At 46.7% G+C, this 19,759-nt stretch overlaps 1 protein-coding gene across 1 annotated transcript; it reads left to right on the top strand.

Annotated features, from left to right (window-relative positions):
• Nucleotides 1-592: 592 nt before the first annotated feature.
• Nucleotides 593-19,481, top strand: LOC311319471 (nuclear receptor coactivator 7; the record flags this gene model as incomplete). The annotated part of the gene is made up of 16 exons (XM_084451032.1): nucleotides 593-654; nucleotides 1,512-1,720; nucleotides 6,097-6,173; nucleotides 7,949-8,098; nucleotides 8,951-9,127; nucleotides 10,170-10,301; nucleotides 10,846-11,030; nucleotides 11,182-11,314; nucleotides 11,360-11,567; nucleotides 13,223-13,382; nucleotides 14,157-14,325; nucleotides 14,819-14,935; nucleotides 15,594-15,746; nucleotides 16,167-16,262; nucleotides 17,941-18,014; nucleotides 18,331-19,481. The coding sequence occupies 16 exons, from the start codon at nucleotides 593-595 to the stop codon at nucleotides 18,464-18,466; spliced, it is 2,238 nt and encodes a 745-aa protein (XP_084307158.1). The 3' UTR covers nucleotides 18,467-19,481.
• Nucleotides 19,482-19,759: the final 278 nt, after the last annotated feature.

Raw genomic sequence — 19,759 nt, 5'->3', positions numbered from 1 at the left:
TTTGATGCTGGAATATCGTCATTAGGCTATTAATTTCCTCTAATGCCTGAACTCTTGCTTGGTGATTCGCGATGGTTGGTCTTTTTTATCATTATGAACGTCAGATGTACAGTGGCACATTTCTCAGAAGGTCCTTCTGGACCTGATTATTAAATCAGAGTTGTGGCAGACATCACTGGTGAGGCCCAAAGGAATTTGAGCCCGAGGCAACAATGACTTTCAAAGTGTATGAAGTGGATTCTTCCACAGATAGGGTAAACAGTTGAATACTGTACGCAGGTAGCCATCTCTACCTTCTGGTTGTCTATGCATACAGGTTATGGTTGTAAAGAGTCTTTGACAGGTCATTTTCTCCTGCTGAAATGCTCTTAGTGCATTGATTGACCAGTTAATTTAATAAAGAGGCCAAGTCCATTACCCTGACCCGTATCTATGCACTATATCGTCCATCCTGCTTAGGTACGGGCACAGGGCTATGCTGAGCATGGGGACAGCCAGGAGGAGGAGGGGAGCTAGCTGAGTCCCTCATCCCACCACCGCTGCATCAAACTAGGCATAGAGCTCTGTGAGAGACCCACCCTCTCCCACAGCCATGGAGCCCAAACTACACAGAGACAAGAACAGGCCCAGCTACTTTGGCAACGTCAAGACCAGGTGAGACCCGTGATCAACGCTGGTTAGTTGGTTTAAAAGAGAGAGAAAGCTCTGCTTGGACTTGTGACAAGTTGGCTGGCTTTTAGTATCGGTATGGTATCTGTCCAGTTTATCATCTGCTGCCCTAGTTGTGTCACCTCTCCCTAATTAGCTGTGCAGGTGACATGAGAGTAACCTTTTTATTAGGACAAAACTTGCAAGTTGATTATTTACCATGAACGTGCATGTTAAATTGATTATTGCATGATAATTACATAGTATAACACTCTATGTGGTGATTTCATCATCTAAGGAAGCGTCTGGTTGTTTTGACCCCAGCTGTGTGTGTCTGCAGCGGGGATAGGCCTTTCCCTCTGATTAATCGCTAGTCACATTGCATTTGGTTCTCCCTTGAATGAAGGAGCACAAAAAACATTGGAGAGTATTATGTGGGCGAGAGAAACGCAGGTGCCTGCCAGAAACTGCCCGGCTATATTCTTAGCTCCCACTCCACTGCATAAATAACTCATCAGACTGCTAATACTTCATGATCCCTTCCTATGCCAAACATGCAGAATTGGTCCACTGATATGGAATATTATTCCTGCAAGGAAGGGTTTGAATACAGCCTCCTATGCATCGCAACAAGTTCTTAGCCCGCTAAGCTAAAGTCTAGGAATTAGTTCGGTGAGTTGGAATCAAGTCTTCAGGTCTCAGATAAGGTTGCTCATGAAGCCAGCCTTCTGGTCACCGAACCACCTCTGTTACACACGTTCTCATGGAGAGAGTCAAAAATCAAGGTTCAAAAAGCTTTGTGGGGTAAGAATGGGAGTTTTATATTCCAAGTTTCTCCTCTGCTGTGTCTCGGTGCCTGTCAGGCTGGGATCCAAGCTGCACGCTGGGGTCACTCAGCCCCCAGGCTCCATCTCGGGCCCCTGGGAGACCCAGCCTCAGGTCCGGCCATCCCTGGAGGCCAGGAGCCAGGGCCGCAGCCACCACCCCGGTGCGAGCCGGCCCCTCGGGCACATCCCCCACATCAGGAACGCCCGCCTGCGCCAGTACTACCTCCAAGGTGCCGTACCAGCCGGTCAGTAGCCTGCTGCTCTCAAGGGCGTCCAGCACTAGGCCGCTGCCATCCGTGTGGGCTGGACCCACATCCGTCCTCACCCAGGGACTTGCCTCATGCTCGCTTTCACACTGCAACTTGCATTTTTTCTGGCCACTTGCGTAAGAAAGAGAGTAAGCCTTCTGAAAAACTCCAAGTCAGTCTCCAAGATTACATAATACGTTAAAAAGCCTTTTCTTTTGGCTGTACCATATGGCAGAAACGTGTCTTGTAGATTATCCGTGCGCCAGTGGATTAGGACTGCATAGCAATAGTAGCCATTGCAACCACTCCTCTTTAGTTATAGTGACGCTACACTAACGTTGTTATGAGTTAATTCGCGCTGCTTACTGTAGCAATAGATGCATATTGTGATAAAGTCATCCGTATCAGTCTGATACAGACCACCTCCCCAGCAGGTCTATAAACCTCTCTAGCAGCTCTACCTACAGACTCCCTCCCCAACAGGTCTATCTAGAGACCACCTCCCCAGCAGGTCTGATACAGACCACCTCCCCAACAGGTCTACATACAGACCACCTCCCCAGCAGGTCTGATACAGACCACCTCTCTAGCAGCTCTACCTACAGACTCCCTCCCCAACAGGTCTATCTAGAGACCACCTCCCCAACAGGTCTGATACAGACCACCTCCCCAACAGGTCTATCTAGAGACCACCTCCCCAGCAGGTCTACTATAGACCCCCCCCCCAACAGGTTTACTATAGACCCCGTCCCCAGCAAGTCTATCTAGAGACCACCTCCCCAGCAGGTCAGCTACAGACCACCTCCCCAGCAGGCGTAATATAGACCCCCTCTCCAGCAGGTCTACCTACAGACCCCCTCCCCAGCAGGTCTACATACAGACCACCTCCCAAGCAGGTTTACATACAGACCACCTCCCCAGCAGGCGTAATATAGACCTCCTCTCCAGCAGGTCTACCTACAGACCCCCTCCCCAGCAGGTCTACATACAGACCACCTCCCCAGCAGGTCTGATACAGACCACCTCTCTAGCAGCTCTACCTACAGACTCCCTCCCCAACAGGTCTATCTAGAGACCACCTCCCCAACAAGTCTACCTACAGACGCCCTCCCCAACAGGTCTATCTAGAGACCACCTCCCCAGCAGGTCTACATACAGACCACCTCCGAAGCAGGTCTACATACAGACCACCTCCCCAGCAGGTCAGCTACAGACCACCTCTCTAGCAGCTCTACTTACAGACTCCCTCCCCAACAGGTCTATCTAGAGACCACCTCCCCAGCAGGTCTGATACAGACCACCTCCCCAGCAGGTCCATCTAGAGACCACCTCCCCAGCAGGTCTGATACAGACCACCTCCCCAGCAGGTCTACATAGTACATACAGACCACCTCTCTATCAGCTCTACCTACAGACTCCCTCCCCAACAGGTCTATCTAGAGACCACCTCCCCAGCAGGTCTATCTAGAGACCACCTCCCCTACAGGTCTACCTACAGACCCCCTCCCCAACAGGTCTATCTAGAGACCACCTCCCCAGCAGGTCTATCTAGAGACCACCTCCCCAGCAGGTCTATCTAGAGACCCCCTCCCCAACAGGTCTATCTAGAGACCACCTCCCCAGCAGGTCTGCTAGACCCCCTCCCCAGCAGGTCTATCTAGAGACCACCTCCCCAGCAGGTCTATCTAGAGACCACCTCCCCAGCAGGTCTATCTAGAGACCACCTCCCCAGCAGGTCTACATACAGACCACCTCCCCAGCAGGTCTATCTAGAGACCACCTCCCCAGCAGGTCTATCTAGAGACCACCTCTCCAGCAGGTCTGATACAGACCACCTCCCCAGCAGGTATATATAGAGACCACCTCTCCAGCAGGTCTATCTAGAGACCACCTCTCCAGCAGGTCTGATACAGACTACCTCCCCAGAGATCACCTCTCCAGCAGGTCTATCTAGAGACCACCTCTCCAGCAGGTCTATCTAGAGACCACCTCTCCAGCAGGTCTGCTAGACCCCCTCCCCTCCCCAGCAGATGTGCTGGATGTGTTCTATCTGGAACGGCCTGCTAGCTTTCACACTCAGGTCTGCATAGAAGGCAGACTGTAGCGGACCGATGACCACTTCCTGCCCGTGTGAAAGGTCCTTTAGAGGAACAGTTTCTGGGACACAGATTCATCCTAGTCTTGGACTAATGATGTGAGTGGAGATTTCCAATGCATGGTTTCTCAGTTTCGTAGTCCTTTCTTAGCATTTGTTATGTTGTCGTACCTAAAGGTGAGTTTGCCTGGATTGAGCAAAAAGTTTGCCTTGAATTAGTTTTTTTTTTTTTTGCCATTGTGCTTTTACCGTTTGCCTACAGCATTGTGCTTACAGCATTGGCCCAGAGTCATAGACTTGGAATTCTGGCAAAATACTGTTTGTCAATGAAACAAAGCCAGTATTTTCCGACAGACACACACAAACATGGTCATTAGGGCAGGTCATACTATTTTTTTTCCCCAAAATCAACTAAGGGGGGGTGTCTATTTCATCGTGTTTTTCAACCAGGAATTCAAATATGTGCTTATTTTTGGGATAGGACCATTCCTACCTACATCATTTTGTATTTGTAAATTGGCACATTTACCATTTCGAACCTCTTTATAAGATATTGAATGATATAAAGGAAATCATTTTGCCAAAACCAAATCACAAATAAATGTACCAACAGGTTACAGGTTAGTAAATTATCAACAGGTTTTACATATTTACAGAATGTTTGTCACTTCCAAACATCAGTTTCTTACTTCCTGAACTTTGCCAGTTTGCACAAATCCTGCCTCGAAAACAGTTTTCGCATTTTGTTGCTGCAAGCTGGATGTCAATCCTTAACCATCTGTCTTCTGTTCATATCTTAAGTAATGTACGTCCCCTGCGCCATCTCATTGTTCACCTTGATGGCCCTACTCTGTCACACAATCAGTTATCTGGACCCATAGGGAAACTCATTGCTTCTGCTACAGACATGGATATCAATCCAAACTTCACCCCAATCATTGTTGGCCCTCCAGTGATGAAGCTGCCTGACAAAGTAATTGAAGATCTCTCAACTGATCAACACTATGGCTATAAAATGTTCTGCGCTATCAAGATTGAGTGCTTCCTGCGCGGCTGCCTCTATTGGAGATTGGACCAGTAAAGCACAGCCGCTGGCTCACCACAGCAAACAGACTTCTCAGGCTCTGGGTGTCAAAGCATGGTCTGAAAGGAACAAATCAGAAGAATCTGCAATTAATTGTGGAATACATCAACATACATATTGAACATTCATGATGGCTCAATATCCAAATCTTTTTGGGATTTGGCTTTTGCAAATAATCCCTTATATCATTCAATATCTTATAAAGAGGTTCGAAATGGTAAAAGTGGCAATTTTAAAATGCAAAACGATGTAGGTAAGAATGGTCCTATACAAAGAATAAGCACAGATTTGAATTCCTGGTAGAAAAACACATAAAATAGACCCCCCCCCCCCCCCCCCCGTTAAGATATCCTTAAAATTAATTTTAGTATGACCCGCCCCAATGGTCATGTGTCTGTGAAGCTTCTTCCTCATACAGCATTACCCTTAGCAAGGCAACAGTGGCTCTGAATGTACATACCTGCTGTGTGAGGGCTTGATCAACCTTATAGCCTCATAACCAAGCTGTTCATTCACATTCAACCTGGGAACCTACTATGGGAACGTCTTAATCTGCTTGACCTAAAATCATTTTGTAATTACCTTTCACTGTAGCATCTCCAACATAGACTATTATGCCAGAATGCGCAATTACTTCTGACCCAGTTTACATCGCGCTGATTGTGTGGCTCAATAGACTGCCATGTGCAACCTGGAAGATATATTGTTCCTCTAGTTTCAGACAAATAAATCACAAAAGACACTTTCAGCACATGTTGTTGCAGGACTGGTTTGTTCAAGGTTCATATTGTGCACACATACAGATGTCCATGTTTACACAGCATTCACTATTAGTAATATATAGAGTTAACATAGCTGCTGAAAGCTTATAGCAAACTGTCTAGTGTGCTAACATAGCTGCTGAAAGCTTATAGCAAGCTGTCTAGTGTGCTAACAAGGCTGCTGAAAGCCTATTGCAAGCCGTCTAGTGTGCTAGCATTGACATTTCATGACTCTCTCGGACACCACTCCCATTTCAACGTCGTGAGTCAGCCAGAACACTGCTTCCTTACCACAGAAAACCTGAAACAGAGCAGACAACCAGTCAGACAATGAAGAGGAGAAATAGAAAATAGAAATCTCTAGAAGAAATAGGAGTCGTGGAAATGGAAAGTACAATCCTCTCTAAACACCAAATTCTGAATTCTTGTTCAGAAACTACGTGGGAACTGGGTGGCTCCATGGTCAAGCCAAGTGAGGAGAGAGAGCAGCCAACTGACAAAGACAGTGTGGTGAGTCTCTTTTCGCTTTAAGGAGGGCAGAATCCAGCTTCCAGTCGGTATTTAGGTTGTTCTTTCTGCGAGAAAGGTAAGTCAGTGACTGTCTGGGACCTTCAAACCACCCCGCCTTAAAAACAGGTCATGTCTGGACTGAAATGATCAGTGTTACTGCTAAACTGAGCGCAGGTAGAGTTGTCCTATTTCCAAGCAGGCATCACTGCCCCACACGCTAATCAGATAAGGACACTACACTCATAGATGTGATATGATGGGTAATATATTGCGTAATGTGTGGTATGGTCAAGGTCCAGAGATGAGCGGTAGGCTACTTACTGTATGTGACACAGGAACTGTGCTGTGAGAGCAACAGTCGCAGTCATTCTTTGTCAAAATGGGGATATCCAGCCTGATCCAGAAGGTCTATGCCACTTACCACCGGAGGACTGCCTACTCTAAGGTATCTGTTGACCTTCATTGTGGAATGATGTTCATATATATTTATGGAAATGTGAAGTGTAATGTACTGTTTATTATCATCTGTCAACCATCTACTTTCAGTGTGGCTTACTGTAGGTAATTAGATTTGTAAAAAGCTGGTTTACTGAAACGGCTATAGATGACAGACAAGCACATTCAAACTTAATTCAAAGGGCTTCATTGGCATGGGAAACATACGTTTACATTGACAAAGCAAACAACACAAAAATCAGAAAAATGGTAAAGTATAAATGTGTAAATACAAATGTGTGAAGTGAGTGAATAAGTAAGTGTGATATTTTCTATTGTACTTAAATAGTAACTGTTCTGTTTGTAAAGTGTTAAGTATGTCTATGTAAAGTATGTCTATGTATGGTGCAGATAGTGCAGGGATACAGATTGACAGTCTTTACGGTGGTTGTGTTCCTGGTGGACGTCCTTTTCCTGTCACAACTGCTCACAAATCTTGTTGCTGTGTCACTCACCAGCTCACCCACTCACTCACTCACCAGCTCACCCACTCACTCGCTCACCCACTCACTCACTCACTGACTCACCAGGGGCGGCGCATGCACTTGGCATACAAGGCAATTGGCTAGGGCGCCGAGGCACTAGGGGCACACAAATCTCCGCTAGCACCCCCTTCCTCCGCTCAACACATCTCCCAACAATCGGAATTGCCCGCTAGGGGGCGCACTGTCGTTATTTTGCCTAGGGCAGCCAATCGCCTTCCGCCGGGCCTGTCACTCACTCACTCACTCACTCACTCACTCACTCACTCACTCACTCACTCACTCACTCACTCACACAAAACACACACATTCACTCACTCACTCACTCACTCACACACAACACTCAACCCCAGCCCCCCCCCCCACAACACACTCACATATGCAGGTCAGGTGTGAGCTCTGTCAGACGTCCGGACATAATCAGGTCAATGGATCCAGCTGTCAATAGATCTGTCTCACTGGTCTACTATGGCTCTTCACACAGTATTGACCCAGTTCACTTCCTGTCACCAGTCCCTTCCGTCAGCGCCTGCTTTCCTCAGCACCTCGGTGCTCGCTGATCTGGAGTGACTGGATAGGTCATAGTAATAGTGCTGATCGGTTCTAATCTAAACCTGATATTTATCCATCTGCATTCATATCATTGTTGTATCGTATCATGCTTGTATGCTTTTATGATTGAGAGAATATGCAGTGAAGTACACGCTGGTGCCACTGCCGTGTTTGTGTGTTGTTGTTGTTGTTGTTGTTGTTTACCTACAGGACACACTCCTGTGTTTGTGTGTTGTTTACCTACAGGCCATCCCTGGTGACACGGTGTTCAGCATCACCTCCCAGTTCAGCAGCCTAGCGGCCTTGGACATGACCAAGCTGAACAGGCCTCTGTCCTCCTCACTCCTCTCCTCCTCCTCCTCCTCCTCCTCCTCCTCCACCCTCATCTCCAGACAGGTAGGTGTCTCCATGATTTCAGCTCTTATCAGATGCAGCCTACTGGAAGAGCCGGCTGGCTTCATGCGGCAAGTGAAACCCGCACTGATAGTCTTAAGAGAATACATCAAGAACCATTCGTTTCTGTGTGTGTGTGTGTGTGTGTGTGTGTGTGTGTGTGTGTGTGTGTGTGTGTGTTTTTTTCAGTTAAAATTTGCTTCACTGGTTTGTTGTTTTTTTGTTTATTAAGATCCTAGTTTGTTGCTTATTGTTTATTAAGATCATAGTTTGTTGCTTATTGTTTATTAAGATCATAGTTTGTTGCTTATTGTTTATTAAGATCATAGTTTGTTGCTTATTGTTTATTAATATACAAATAAAGCTTTGATTGATTGATTGATTGATTGCTTATTGTTTATTAATATCCCCGTTAGCAGCCTGCCACACAAGGCAGCCCCTACTCTTCCTGGGGTCCACCACATAAAGAAACAGCACACAGTATATTAACATCCATACAAATAATATCCATACAAATGTCGTACATTAACTTTATACATCCATACAAATCTTGTACAAAAACAAGCTACGGTAGGCAGCTTAATAAGACACGTATGCTGCTGGGAAACAGCACCACCTGCAAGCTGCCAAGTTACATGTAGTCTGCTTCAAGCACTTTGGGTCTGGATTTGAATTGCAAAGCGAGACCTTGGCCTGTATTTGCATGGCGGAGCGCAGAGAGGCAGACGAGTGGGGAGCGGAGCGCTAGAAAGAGGAAGCTGAGCACCAGGGCCGATGTATTCATAGCAGTGACGGAGGGAGAGCGAGTGTGTGTGTGTGTGTGTGATGATGGCCCATCTCGCTTCCCTCCTCAAGCACCTCCGAGTTCCGAAGGGCAAGGCGGCATCCAACCAAGTCTCGTCTCCTGCGGCAACGAACCCTGACCCCAACCTGGGCGTGGAACCAGAGCTGGAGAGTGACCCGGGGTCTGCCCCTTCCCCCCTGACCGCTCCCCCCTCCCCCTCCCCGGACGCGGAGTACGACAAGCTGCTGGTGAGACCCACATCCACCCAATATACTATACATACAGATAGAGGAACCCTTGACAAACAGTGTTTCATACCGACTCTGACACTGTCTGCCTGTCACCGATGTGTGTTCCTGGTTTGGGGATGTAGAATGTCTTGTTTTTCTCAAGCAGAGAGAGAAGAGAGAACCATTGTTCAATAGGCTGGGACAAGAGAGTCCATGCAGGTCTGGAAAAACTCCTCACTGGCTAATGGGGCTGATTGATAGTTTCTCAGATGGCTGTAAAGAAAGAATGTTCTTTATGACATTCTTTATGGCTGTTCTGTGCACAGTCACAGGGAAATGTTCCTGCCTGCAGCCTGCTTATGCTTGATACAGAGAAACTCTTATACTCAATTCTAAATTACAAATTTACAAATTACGAAAATGACGATACAAATGATACAAATTAACACAAATTACACAATAAGGTACCTTATCTATACAGTACAGTACAAGATGGATTATGTACGTGCTATATGGATATGAATAAATAATGGGTATTGGTGAGTTATGTACATGGCTATAGCAATAATAAGTAATCCCGGGGGGGGGGGTGATATTGCGTTGTAAACGGTTGTGTTGTGTAGTTATCCTGCTCCTCTGGATGTAGTGGTTCTATATGTTAGATAGAGTCCTTCAGGAGCCGGATAGCTTGCGGAAAGAAGCTCTTCCTGAGTCTCTCCGTACTCAGAGCCCACTGCATAAACTACAAATGTGTATAAATATGAATCCACTCTTTAACCCAGTGTGTCCACTACTGTATATAAGGCTGTTCTGATTCTCCCGGTGAAGTTGGTTCTACAGGATGTACTTGTATCAGAACCGCCTGTCCTCCTGAGTGTAGTTCAGGGATGTATTAAGAAGGTTTCACTTTCAAAATTCAAGAATTTGCAAAAGGAAAGCCAGATACAATCCCTTATCGCTGTGTATTTCCTCTTCAGTACGTCTCTTATCCAGGTGTTGTGTAACCGCAGGTTCCTGAGCAGGCCCCGTATTTTTTTTATTTTTTTTGTTTCTCTGACAGGATGTGGAGGCGGTGCCCATGCCTGACGGGCAGCTGTGCCTGTTGGCCCTCCCACCGGAGTGTTCCCAGGGGGAGGGGCCGGAGGCCATGCCGTACCTCAAGTTGTTCTGTCGCTCCATCACCGACCGCAAGGTGGGTGTAGTGAACTGTAGTCTTTGGTACTGCACCGGGTCTAGAGAAGCAGGGAACTGTAGTCTTTGATACTGCGCTTGGTGATCACACCATATCGTTATCATGTCATGCTGTCCATATACTCAATACCCAAGAGAAACATAGGAACTCTACTGTATGTCTTGTATAGAATTAGCCTGAAAGCCAGACTTCTTTGCAAAAAAGTTTTCGCGATACAGTCTGGACTTCCAGCCAGCCGCCCAGAACAGTTTGAGTTTTCCCAGAAAGTGGGGCACCAGTCAGGGACTGCATTTTAACTGCTGTTCTGCCCCCAGTCGCTGGTTGTTCCTGTAGATGAAATAGAGGAGTGCGCTAGTAGAATGAAGCAACAAGCGGTAACGTTAACGTTAGAAAAATAAACACAGCCATAAGTGCAGTTACTGTAGAAATAGACTCTATAACAACAATCAAGTCACCTCTCCTTCTCTCTCTTTCTTTATCCCCACTATCCCTCTCTCTCCCTCTCTCTCTCTCTCTCTCTCTCTCTCTCTCTCTCTCTCACCAGGGTGTGGTTTCTGGTATCCTTCTGGTGACGTCCAACAAGATCTTCTTCGACCCTTGTCAGAGCCACCCCCTGGTGAGGGAGCATGGCTGTGAGGAGTACCTGCTCTCCTGCTCCGTTGACTCCCTGGCCTCCGTCACTTTCTTCTCCGACATCTCCCACGTGCACTTCAACTCCTCCACACACAGGTCCAGAATAGCTCTACACAGTATGTTGAGACGTTGTGTGAACGGACTTTGAATGAGCCTAACTTGGCTAGACTCAGGGAAAATGAGCCTGGGGAATAAGAGTCTTATTTATCAATGGTGTTCAACTCATTGTTGCTTACTCACTTTCCAGGTGGAAAGGCAAGAAAACCAAGTCTCAGTCTGCCAAGAGGCCCCAGGGGGGGACCCGAGGGCACAGTCCTCCTCCCCACCACCAGGGGGAGACAGTCCCGGCTCCGGTGCGCGACCTGGCCCTGCGCGGGAGGGTGGGTCGGGAGGAGGAGGAGGAGGAGGGGGCGGAAAGGGAGAGCAGAGACATGGCCGAGGCAGAGAGGCAGCTGCAGGGAAGCCCCCTGGACGAGCTGGCGGCGCAGCCTGCAGGGGCGCTGGGCGTGGCCGTGCTCAGCAGCGCCACCTTCTGCTGCGGAGGACAGGACGCAGAGGGAACCAGGGCGCACACGGAGCTGCTGCATCCAGACGGGACGGAGGAGGAGCCCAGTGTGAAGAATCAGAGTACAGGTACAGGAGGGGAGTTACTTAAAGGGATATAGTCCAGGGGCCAATACTGATATTAAAGGGATATAGTCCAGGGGCCAATACTGATATTAAAGGGATATAGTCCAGGGGCCAATACTGATATTAAAGGGATATAGTCCAGGGGCCAATACTGATATTAAAGGGATATAGTCCAGGGGCTAATACTGATATTAAAGGGATATAGTCCAGGGGCTAATACTGATATTAAAGGGATATAGTCCAGGGGCCAATACTGATATTAAAGGGATATAGTCCAGGGGCCAATACTGATATTAAAGGGTTATAGTCCAGGGACCAATACTGATATTTTCACAAATTGGTAGCACCCAAGGTGACCAAAACAATTTTAGTATTTTTGTCTTCCTACATGTCTTTTGTTTATATTTTGGTATGATAACCCTGCCCATCTAGTAGCTTAATGATAGAAGTCCCTTTTTAAACAGACCACCATATAAAAACACAAAACCCTGATTACTCTACATCTTTTATTATGCCTCCGCCAGGCGATAGCATTATGGTTTCAGGTTGTCCGTCTCTCTCTACGCGGTTTTTCTAGTTTTATTTTATTCTACTGCTAGACAATATTCTTGGAAACCAATGGTCTTACAAATAGTGAATATTATTATCTTGCATACATATCTTACATATACATGTACATATAAGGTTACACAGTTAACCCTTTGATGCACAATGGTTAACAATTACATTAATGATTGGCAGAATGTTAATAGGGTCAATATGAAAACATTAATAAATGATAACCTCTCCAGCCTTACAGCTTAATGACTTTTGTAATAGAACAGGAGAAAAGCCATATGAGTGTCATGTGTAACAAAACATTTAGACACTAGAAGGACACTCAGAGAGCACACTTAGAGGCATATACTTAGAGGCAACAAATGTCAAAAATATACTGATTGGGGGACGCTCGTGAGCAGCACGTGTTTGGTTTGAGCTCTGCATGGAAAGATCAGTTTCATGTAATTTCAGCCTCTAAATCGACTTAAAGTACACCCACATTATATCCTACTTTCATAGTGGCACAAAATCTACTCCTTTTTCTCTCACTCTCCTTTTACCTAAACGATAATCGACCTTCGCGCAGATGGCTCGCAAAAACAGGCCGAAACAAGGACACTGGGCTGAGGCGAAGCGCCCAGGATCTTCAGGTCTGTCCGACCGCTGCAGGATCATGGATGACATCAAATCCTCAGAGCAATCGGTCATGGCCAAAAATAGAAAACACTGAAGTCCAAATATATGATATACAGGAATCAGGGTTTTGTCATTGTGTATGGGGGTAGGTTTGTTTATAGAGTGATTACTATCATTAAGCGACTAGATAGGCAGGGTTATCATACCAAAATATAAACTAGAGACTATGTAGGAAGACAAAAATACCAATATTCTTTGGTCTCTTTATGTGGTGCTAAAATCTGGATTGACCCCCTGGACTTAATTTATAGAAGACTGAGCAGTGGTGGTGAATGATTGAAAGCTTCTTAACTAATCTCTCTTTCTCTCTCCTCTCTCTCTCACTCTCTCTCACCCCTCTCTCTCTTCCCTCAACTAATCTCACTCTTTCTCTCTCTCTCTCTCTCTCTCTCTCTCTCTCTCTCTCTCTCTCTCTCTCTCAGGTTTGTGCGGGCCGTCTCCAGGACGTTCTGGGGGCCTGATGTTTGTCAGGCTGCGTGTCCAGAGGTCCACGGGGAACAGAAAGGGTGTGTTGGGACTGCAGCTGGGGACGAGCAAAACCTCGTCACGTCGGGATGTCTGGTTCACTCTCTCACAAGAAAGGTAACACTAAACAGACTCGCTTTAACAATGTAGTGGAAATAAATCTGATCGAAAGTAAAAGATTTGCCAAGGTTCGCTCAAAGAGGTTAAGTCTGATTTATTAAGAAAACATACGAGCGCAAGGACTTCAGGATAACGCACGTGAGTGGTTCATCCGACAGAAGTGTTGCTCGGTCTTATATTCAAGCAATACACAGGTATGATGCTTCCAGAGATGTGATTGGCTAACCCATCTGTACACGTCATAATAAATGGCAGACATCATCAACAATGGTCAAGAGCTTCAGACATGTGATATTAGAAAGGGCGGTAAATCTGGGGGACGTTAGAACAAAGAAAGGTCACTGTAGGCCAGACTGTGTGTTGACCTCCTGGAGAGGTCATCCTGTTATAAGTGAGGTTAGCACAGCTAGGGGTTTTGCACGTGGAAGGTTGAGGGAGGTAGAGTGAAACTGGGACAAGGCTGATGATAACAATCAATGTATATGACAACAAGGAACATTCAGCAGTCTCTTTCCATTCAGTAAACATCAAACCCTCGAGGGCATCCGTCTGTAGAGGCGTCTCGTCTTCGCCACGCGCACACAGTGTCTGTTTTCCAGCCTGGCGGTTTGCCAATAGGGGCTGTTTAACATTCAAACATCTCCCTTCCCGAAGGAGAAATCACGCTTCTAGAACGCAGCGGAGACGTACTGTAGCGGTCGCCGGTCACTTCTACACCGGTCTACTGTTCTGACTCTGCCTCTCTCTCCCGTCCCGCGCGGCTGATCGTAGCTCGGATGAGCTGCACGCCTACCTGAGACGCCGCCGGCCAGATCTGAGTATCCTGGAGGGGGGGGGGGAGCAGGGGGGTGAGGAAGGCGAAGAGGAGTTCGTCCTGGTCGACGACGGAGAGGAAGAGGAGCTGACTCAGATGAGTGGACGCGCTGGGGAGGACTGGGAGGTGAGTACGTAGTCGTCTGGTCAGTATAGTGGTGCATCCATGCTCATTTAAAGTGAAGTGGAGAGCAGTGCTGTCACTATATACCGCGGCCATAAGGAGAGCGTCAGCTGTTGATCTCTGGTGTCCAGTGACATGTTCACAGCTTGGCCCAGGCTTAGCAGGTTTGTCTAGTGACGGTAGTTGCTTGGCCCAGGCTTAGCAGGTTTGTCTAGTGACGGTAGTTGCTTGGCCCAGGCTTAGCAGGTTTGTCTAGTGACGCTAGTTGCTTGGCCCAGGCTTAGCAGGTTTGTCTAGTGACGGTAGTTGCTTGGCCCAGGCTTAGTAGGTTTGTGTAGTGACAGAATGAGTAGGGGGACAGTGAGGCCCCACATAGAACAACACATAGAAGCGGGGGAAGGTTTGAGGTTTGGGTGAGTGTCTATACAGGGGGTTTTAGAGGTAGACTGACATTTTTGTTTTGTGTGTTTGTGTGTTTGTTTGTTTGGCCTGGCAGATGGTGTCAGTGGAGGAAAGCATGGGGAAGCTAGCGGTGATCGTCGATAAAGACCCCGAGGGTTTGAGCGAGATCGTACAGCAGAGTCGCATCTTAGAGGCGAGTCATGTCAGAGAGGTGAGTGTGAGAAATACATGTGAATTCACACACGCACACACACGCACGCATACATACGCACGCACACACACACACATACACACGCACACACATGCACACACACACACACATACACACACATCACAAGGTTCAGAATCGATTATCACGATTCAATTCGATTCGATTTGATTCAATATCGATTCAGTTAGTGTTTTTTTTTTAGCTGTAACCTTAATTACATGACTGCCAAGTTATGCAACACATCAATACTACGGCTGGGTATCGATACTGATTTCCAAAAATGAATGATTGAATGAATGAATCATTGAATGAATTAATGAACATTCATTAAATAAAAGATCGATTTTGGGATTCATGAATCGATTCAGAATCGATTAATCGATTTTTTTAAACCCAGCCCTATCACACACATATACACACACACACATACGCACGCTCACACACACACACACACACACACACACACACACACACACACACACACACACACACACACACACACACAGGAGCATTCACAGCCCTCTACCTTTCACTTTTTTGGGCATTCATTTTGCATCTACCTTTTGCATCTACCGCGTTCCTCGACTGAGGCTGAAGGTCAACCTGCAGCCTCTGAACATATTACTCCTCCATTCTGATCCCCCCCCTGCCTCTCCAGCTGTCTGCGGAGCTGCCTCCCCGGACCGTGTGCTACGCCTGGCGCCTGGCCTACAGCACCTTCCTCCACGGCTCCAGCCTAAAGTCTCTCTACCGGAGACTCGGCGCCAGCGACTCACCCGTCCTCATCGTCATCAAGGACGCACTCGACCAGGTGACCCCCGCCCGCCCGCCCGCCGGGGGCTGTCGGCTGCTGTTTTCAACTGTAACAGGCATGGTTCAAGTTTAGTTTATCCCTCACTGCTCCTCCCTTCCACCAATGTCCAAATCTAGAGGATACTAGCATAGTTATATGGTAGGTGTAGTTTTACATAGGAGCAGGTGATATAAATTAGGTAAATGCTTTCCGTGTGATTTGCATGACTCACTCTGGGCAGTGACTCCCAGCCCAGAGTGAGTTAGTTTGAAGTGAACAATACAACAGTTGAAAATGACTCACATGAGGCTGTTGCCTCATGTGAGGTCACCATGATATGAGGTCAGACCTGTTTTGTGGGTTGTACTTCGTTTTGTCATAAGATATTCTTGGGTTCAAGGGTTGTTTTTTTTTTTTTGTGGTTGGTCGTCGCCTCAGGTGTTCGGTAGCTTCCTGTCCCACCCTCTGAGGCCCAGCGAGACGTTCTACGGTACCGGAGAAACCTTTCTCTTCATGCTTCACCCTCGCTTCAAGGTGAGACCAAGTCCAAGTACAGGCTGGGTTATTTGGTCAAGGTCAAGGTCAACTTTATTTATATAGCACATTTAAAATCAACCGAAGTTGCACCAAAGTGCTTTACAGTATATAAAAATTAAAACAGACAATACATACAAACAGTACTGAATATAAAAGTGCACCGTTTAAAACTACACAGTCATACCAGGGCCAGGGATGTATGGCTTAACTAGCCTCAGAAAGCCAGTGAAAACAGGTGAGTCTTAAGCTGTGATTTAAATATCTCTAGGGTCTGGGCAGACCCAATTTGTGGCAGCAGGCTGTTCCACAGCTTCGGGGCAGCCACTGCAAAAGCTCGGTCGCTTGGTCACCCAAAAGCTTTGGTCACCCAAGATCAGGAAAGCGGCTTTAAATCTACAATTTGTTGGATTTTAAGCATTTTAATATGTCTGTGTCAACAGGGATCAGTCAGTGTGAACCTCTGTGGAGCTGTGTCTTTGTAGACTACTGTTTGACTCTGCTACAGCAATTTTTTTTAAATCCAGTGTCGGGTTGGTTGACACTAGCCTGGTGAGACCGTCCTGATGTCATGAGCTCACGTTATTACTCGCAAATCAGTCTGGATGCTCTCCGTAGAGAAAATGTTGAGCCCGAACAGAAAACGATCTCGTTTCAATCAGTGTTGGTTCTGAGGAATTTCAGATACAAACATCTACGCTGGGCGGGTTTATGACAGCGAGGAGCGGTTGAAGTTAGACCTTTTAAGATTTTTTCCCCAGATGGTTCATCTAATCACCTGCCAAGTAGTTTTGAAATTGCCTGCCCTTCTCCAAACATTTTCCAGCAGAGTTCCCAAATGGTTACGCAAAGCATTTGTTGTTAAAACCACTTTTTTAAGTTACAAAAAGGCTTATAGTCAAGGTTACAGCCTATCTCCCTCCTAAAGACTTGGAGAGGGTTGTACATGCTTTTATAACCTCTAGGCTTGACTATTGCAACTCTCTGTATGTAGGTCTAGACCAGTCTTCACTCCAGCGTTTGCAGCTAGTGCAGAATGCTGCTGCTCGCCTTCTGACTGGAAAAAGAAAGCATGACTACATCACACCTGCACTGGCTTCCTGTCTGCTTCAGGATCGATTTCAAGATTTTACTTGTTTTTAAGGTTTTGAACGGCCTGGCTCCTCTGTATCTAGCTGAACTCCTTCATGTTCATAGCCCATCTAGAGCACTCAGGTCAAGCAAACAACTGCTCCTCCATGTCCCTAAATCTAGGCTCAAAACCAGAGGTGACCGACCTTTTGAAACAGCTGGCCCCAAGCTGTGGAACAGCTTGCATGCAGCCTGCAGCTGCATATTAGAACTGCCCAGACTTGGGATGCCTTAAAGTCTCTGCTGAAAACTCACCTTTTCTCAGTGGCCTTCATCTCTTAGTGCCAATAATTTATGTATGGTTTCTTTTTTCTTTCTTTTATTGTCCTATTTGCTATTTATTATGTTGTATTTTGTTATTTACTGTACAGCACGTTGGTCAGCCATTGTTGTTTTTAAATGGGCTTTATAATTAAAGTTTGAGTTGAGAGTTGAATAAACTGGATGTACCCTCACAGCACAGGTAGGGGTGTTTCCCAGAAAAGCTCCATATGGTCACTTGTTAGTCCGGTGTCTTGTTCGTGTCGCTGACCCTTCTCCTCCTCAGTGTTTCAGATGGACGGGAGAGAACTCCTTCTTCATCAAGGGAGACTTAGACTCATTTGCCATTGGTGGTGGAAGGTAATGTTTTTGTGTTGCTAAAAAAACATGTAGCTCTAGATTTCTCTAGGTGCTTTCTATCAGTATGACGTAGGTTTTATAAAACTATCTCTCTCTCTCTCTCACTCTATCCCTCCCCATCCTTTCTGCCTAATCTTTTTCTTTCTTTCTTTCTTTCTTTCTTTCTTTCTTTCTTTCTTTCTTTCTCTTTCTTTTTCTTTCTTTCTTTCTTTCTTTCTTTCTTTCTTTCTTTCTTTCTTTCTTTCTTTCTTCCTTCCTTCCTTCCTTCCTTCCTTCCTTCCTTCCTTCCTTTCTTTCTGCCCTCCCCCCATCCCAGTGGTCATTTTGGTCTGTGGCTGGATGAGATGTTGTACCTGGGCAGGAGCAGCCCCTGCTACACCTTCAACAACTGCTGTCTGTCAGAGGCCGATGACTTCCGGGTCATGGAGCTAGAGGCGTGGACCTTCTGCTGAGCTAGACAACCCCACCCCACAAGGGACTCTCCATTTCTCCCACAAACCTTTCTCTCTCAACACATTAAACCAGACTTATAAGGCATGGCACGAGGACTCACTGCAGACAGTGAACAGTTAGGATGTTTAGGATGGGGTGTTTTGACCTCACCTCCACTAACAACAGTGTCCCTGACCGTTGGGTGAACCTGTCCTGTATGATTCATTCCTGTGGTTCCTTGGCTGTGAGCTTTGGGGTTTGGACTGGACCATCTGAACAGGGGTTTGGACTGGACCTTTGTACAGTGAAGTAGGGGACGTTTGGAACTGAGGCCGTAGCACTTTTCCCCCATATGACGGAACCTTAACCTTGCATCGCCAACCTCTCACGTTTCCGCACTTAAGCAAGCCTCTGGAACGGGACATAGAGCGCTGCTCGGTGAGGCTACGGTCATCAAAGTACTGGACTGTTGGTACTGTTGGTCTGGTCTGTCGTGACACACACACACACACACACACAGCTCCTTCGTGGATTGGGACCGCCATTTTGAAGGCCTGCCTGCATGAACAAGCCTGCACCTCCATCCGGCCGTCGCTTCTCCTCCCACCATCTCCTCCCCGACCTGCGTGCCGTACGCCGCCAGAGACACCGGCGTGGACTGAAACGTAGTAAAGACCTCCAACCACACCTGGAGGACTAAAGATGGAGGAACAGTGCTGCGTTGGTGTGGCATTTGGACTGGTGGCCATTTGGAGGGAATGAGGGTGAGATGAGGAGAGATCTTGTAGTCATGTGATCATTCCACATGGGTAGATGATGAACTAACTGTAAGATAAGGTGTCTGGACTACAGGAGAAATGTGCTCATATGAACTAAGATAAGGTGTCTGGACTCCAGTAGAAATGTGCTCATATGAACTAAGATAAGGTGTCTGGACTCCAGTAGAGATAAGCTCATCATGTCACCCAGCCATTCATCTATACAACTTCATTATTCTGCACAACGATAGGAAGGTAGAACAACCAAACCTGCTCTCACAGAACAGTAGAGATAATAAAATCAACACAATGTGGATACATGTTTGGCTTAATAACTACATTGTGTCCTAATCGGGGTAGTATCATATTGATGCTATTGTGCAGTGGACAATGCAAGCTTGCAAAGACAGACAGAGGTGGCATGTTTTAGCAAAAACCTTTATTTGCATTTTATCCTGAAAATGTGAAAACACGAGTTGGGATTATGGCTGTTGAAGAGTTAGTTCCCTATTCAGTGAAGACAAACAAACCAAGGTTACATAGCAGTAAGCCGGT

This window comes from Borostomias antarcticus (assembly GCF_949987555.1).
Source record: "Borostomias antarcticus genome assembly, chromosome: 16".
Taxonomy (NCBI): Eukaryota; Metazoa; Chordata; class Actinopteri; order Stomiiformes; family Stomiidae; genus Borostomias; species Borostomias antarcticus.
This window is presented reverse-complemented; position numbering and strand designations above follow the sequence as displayed.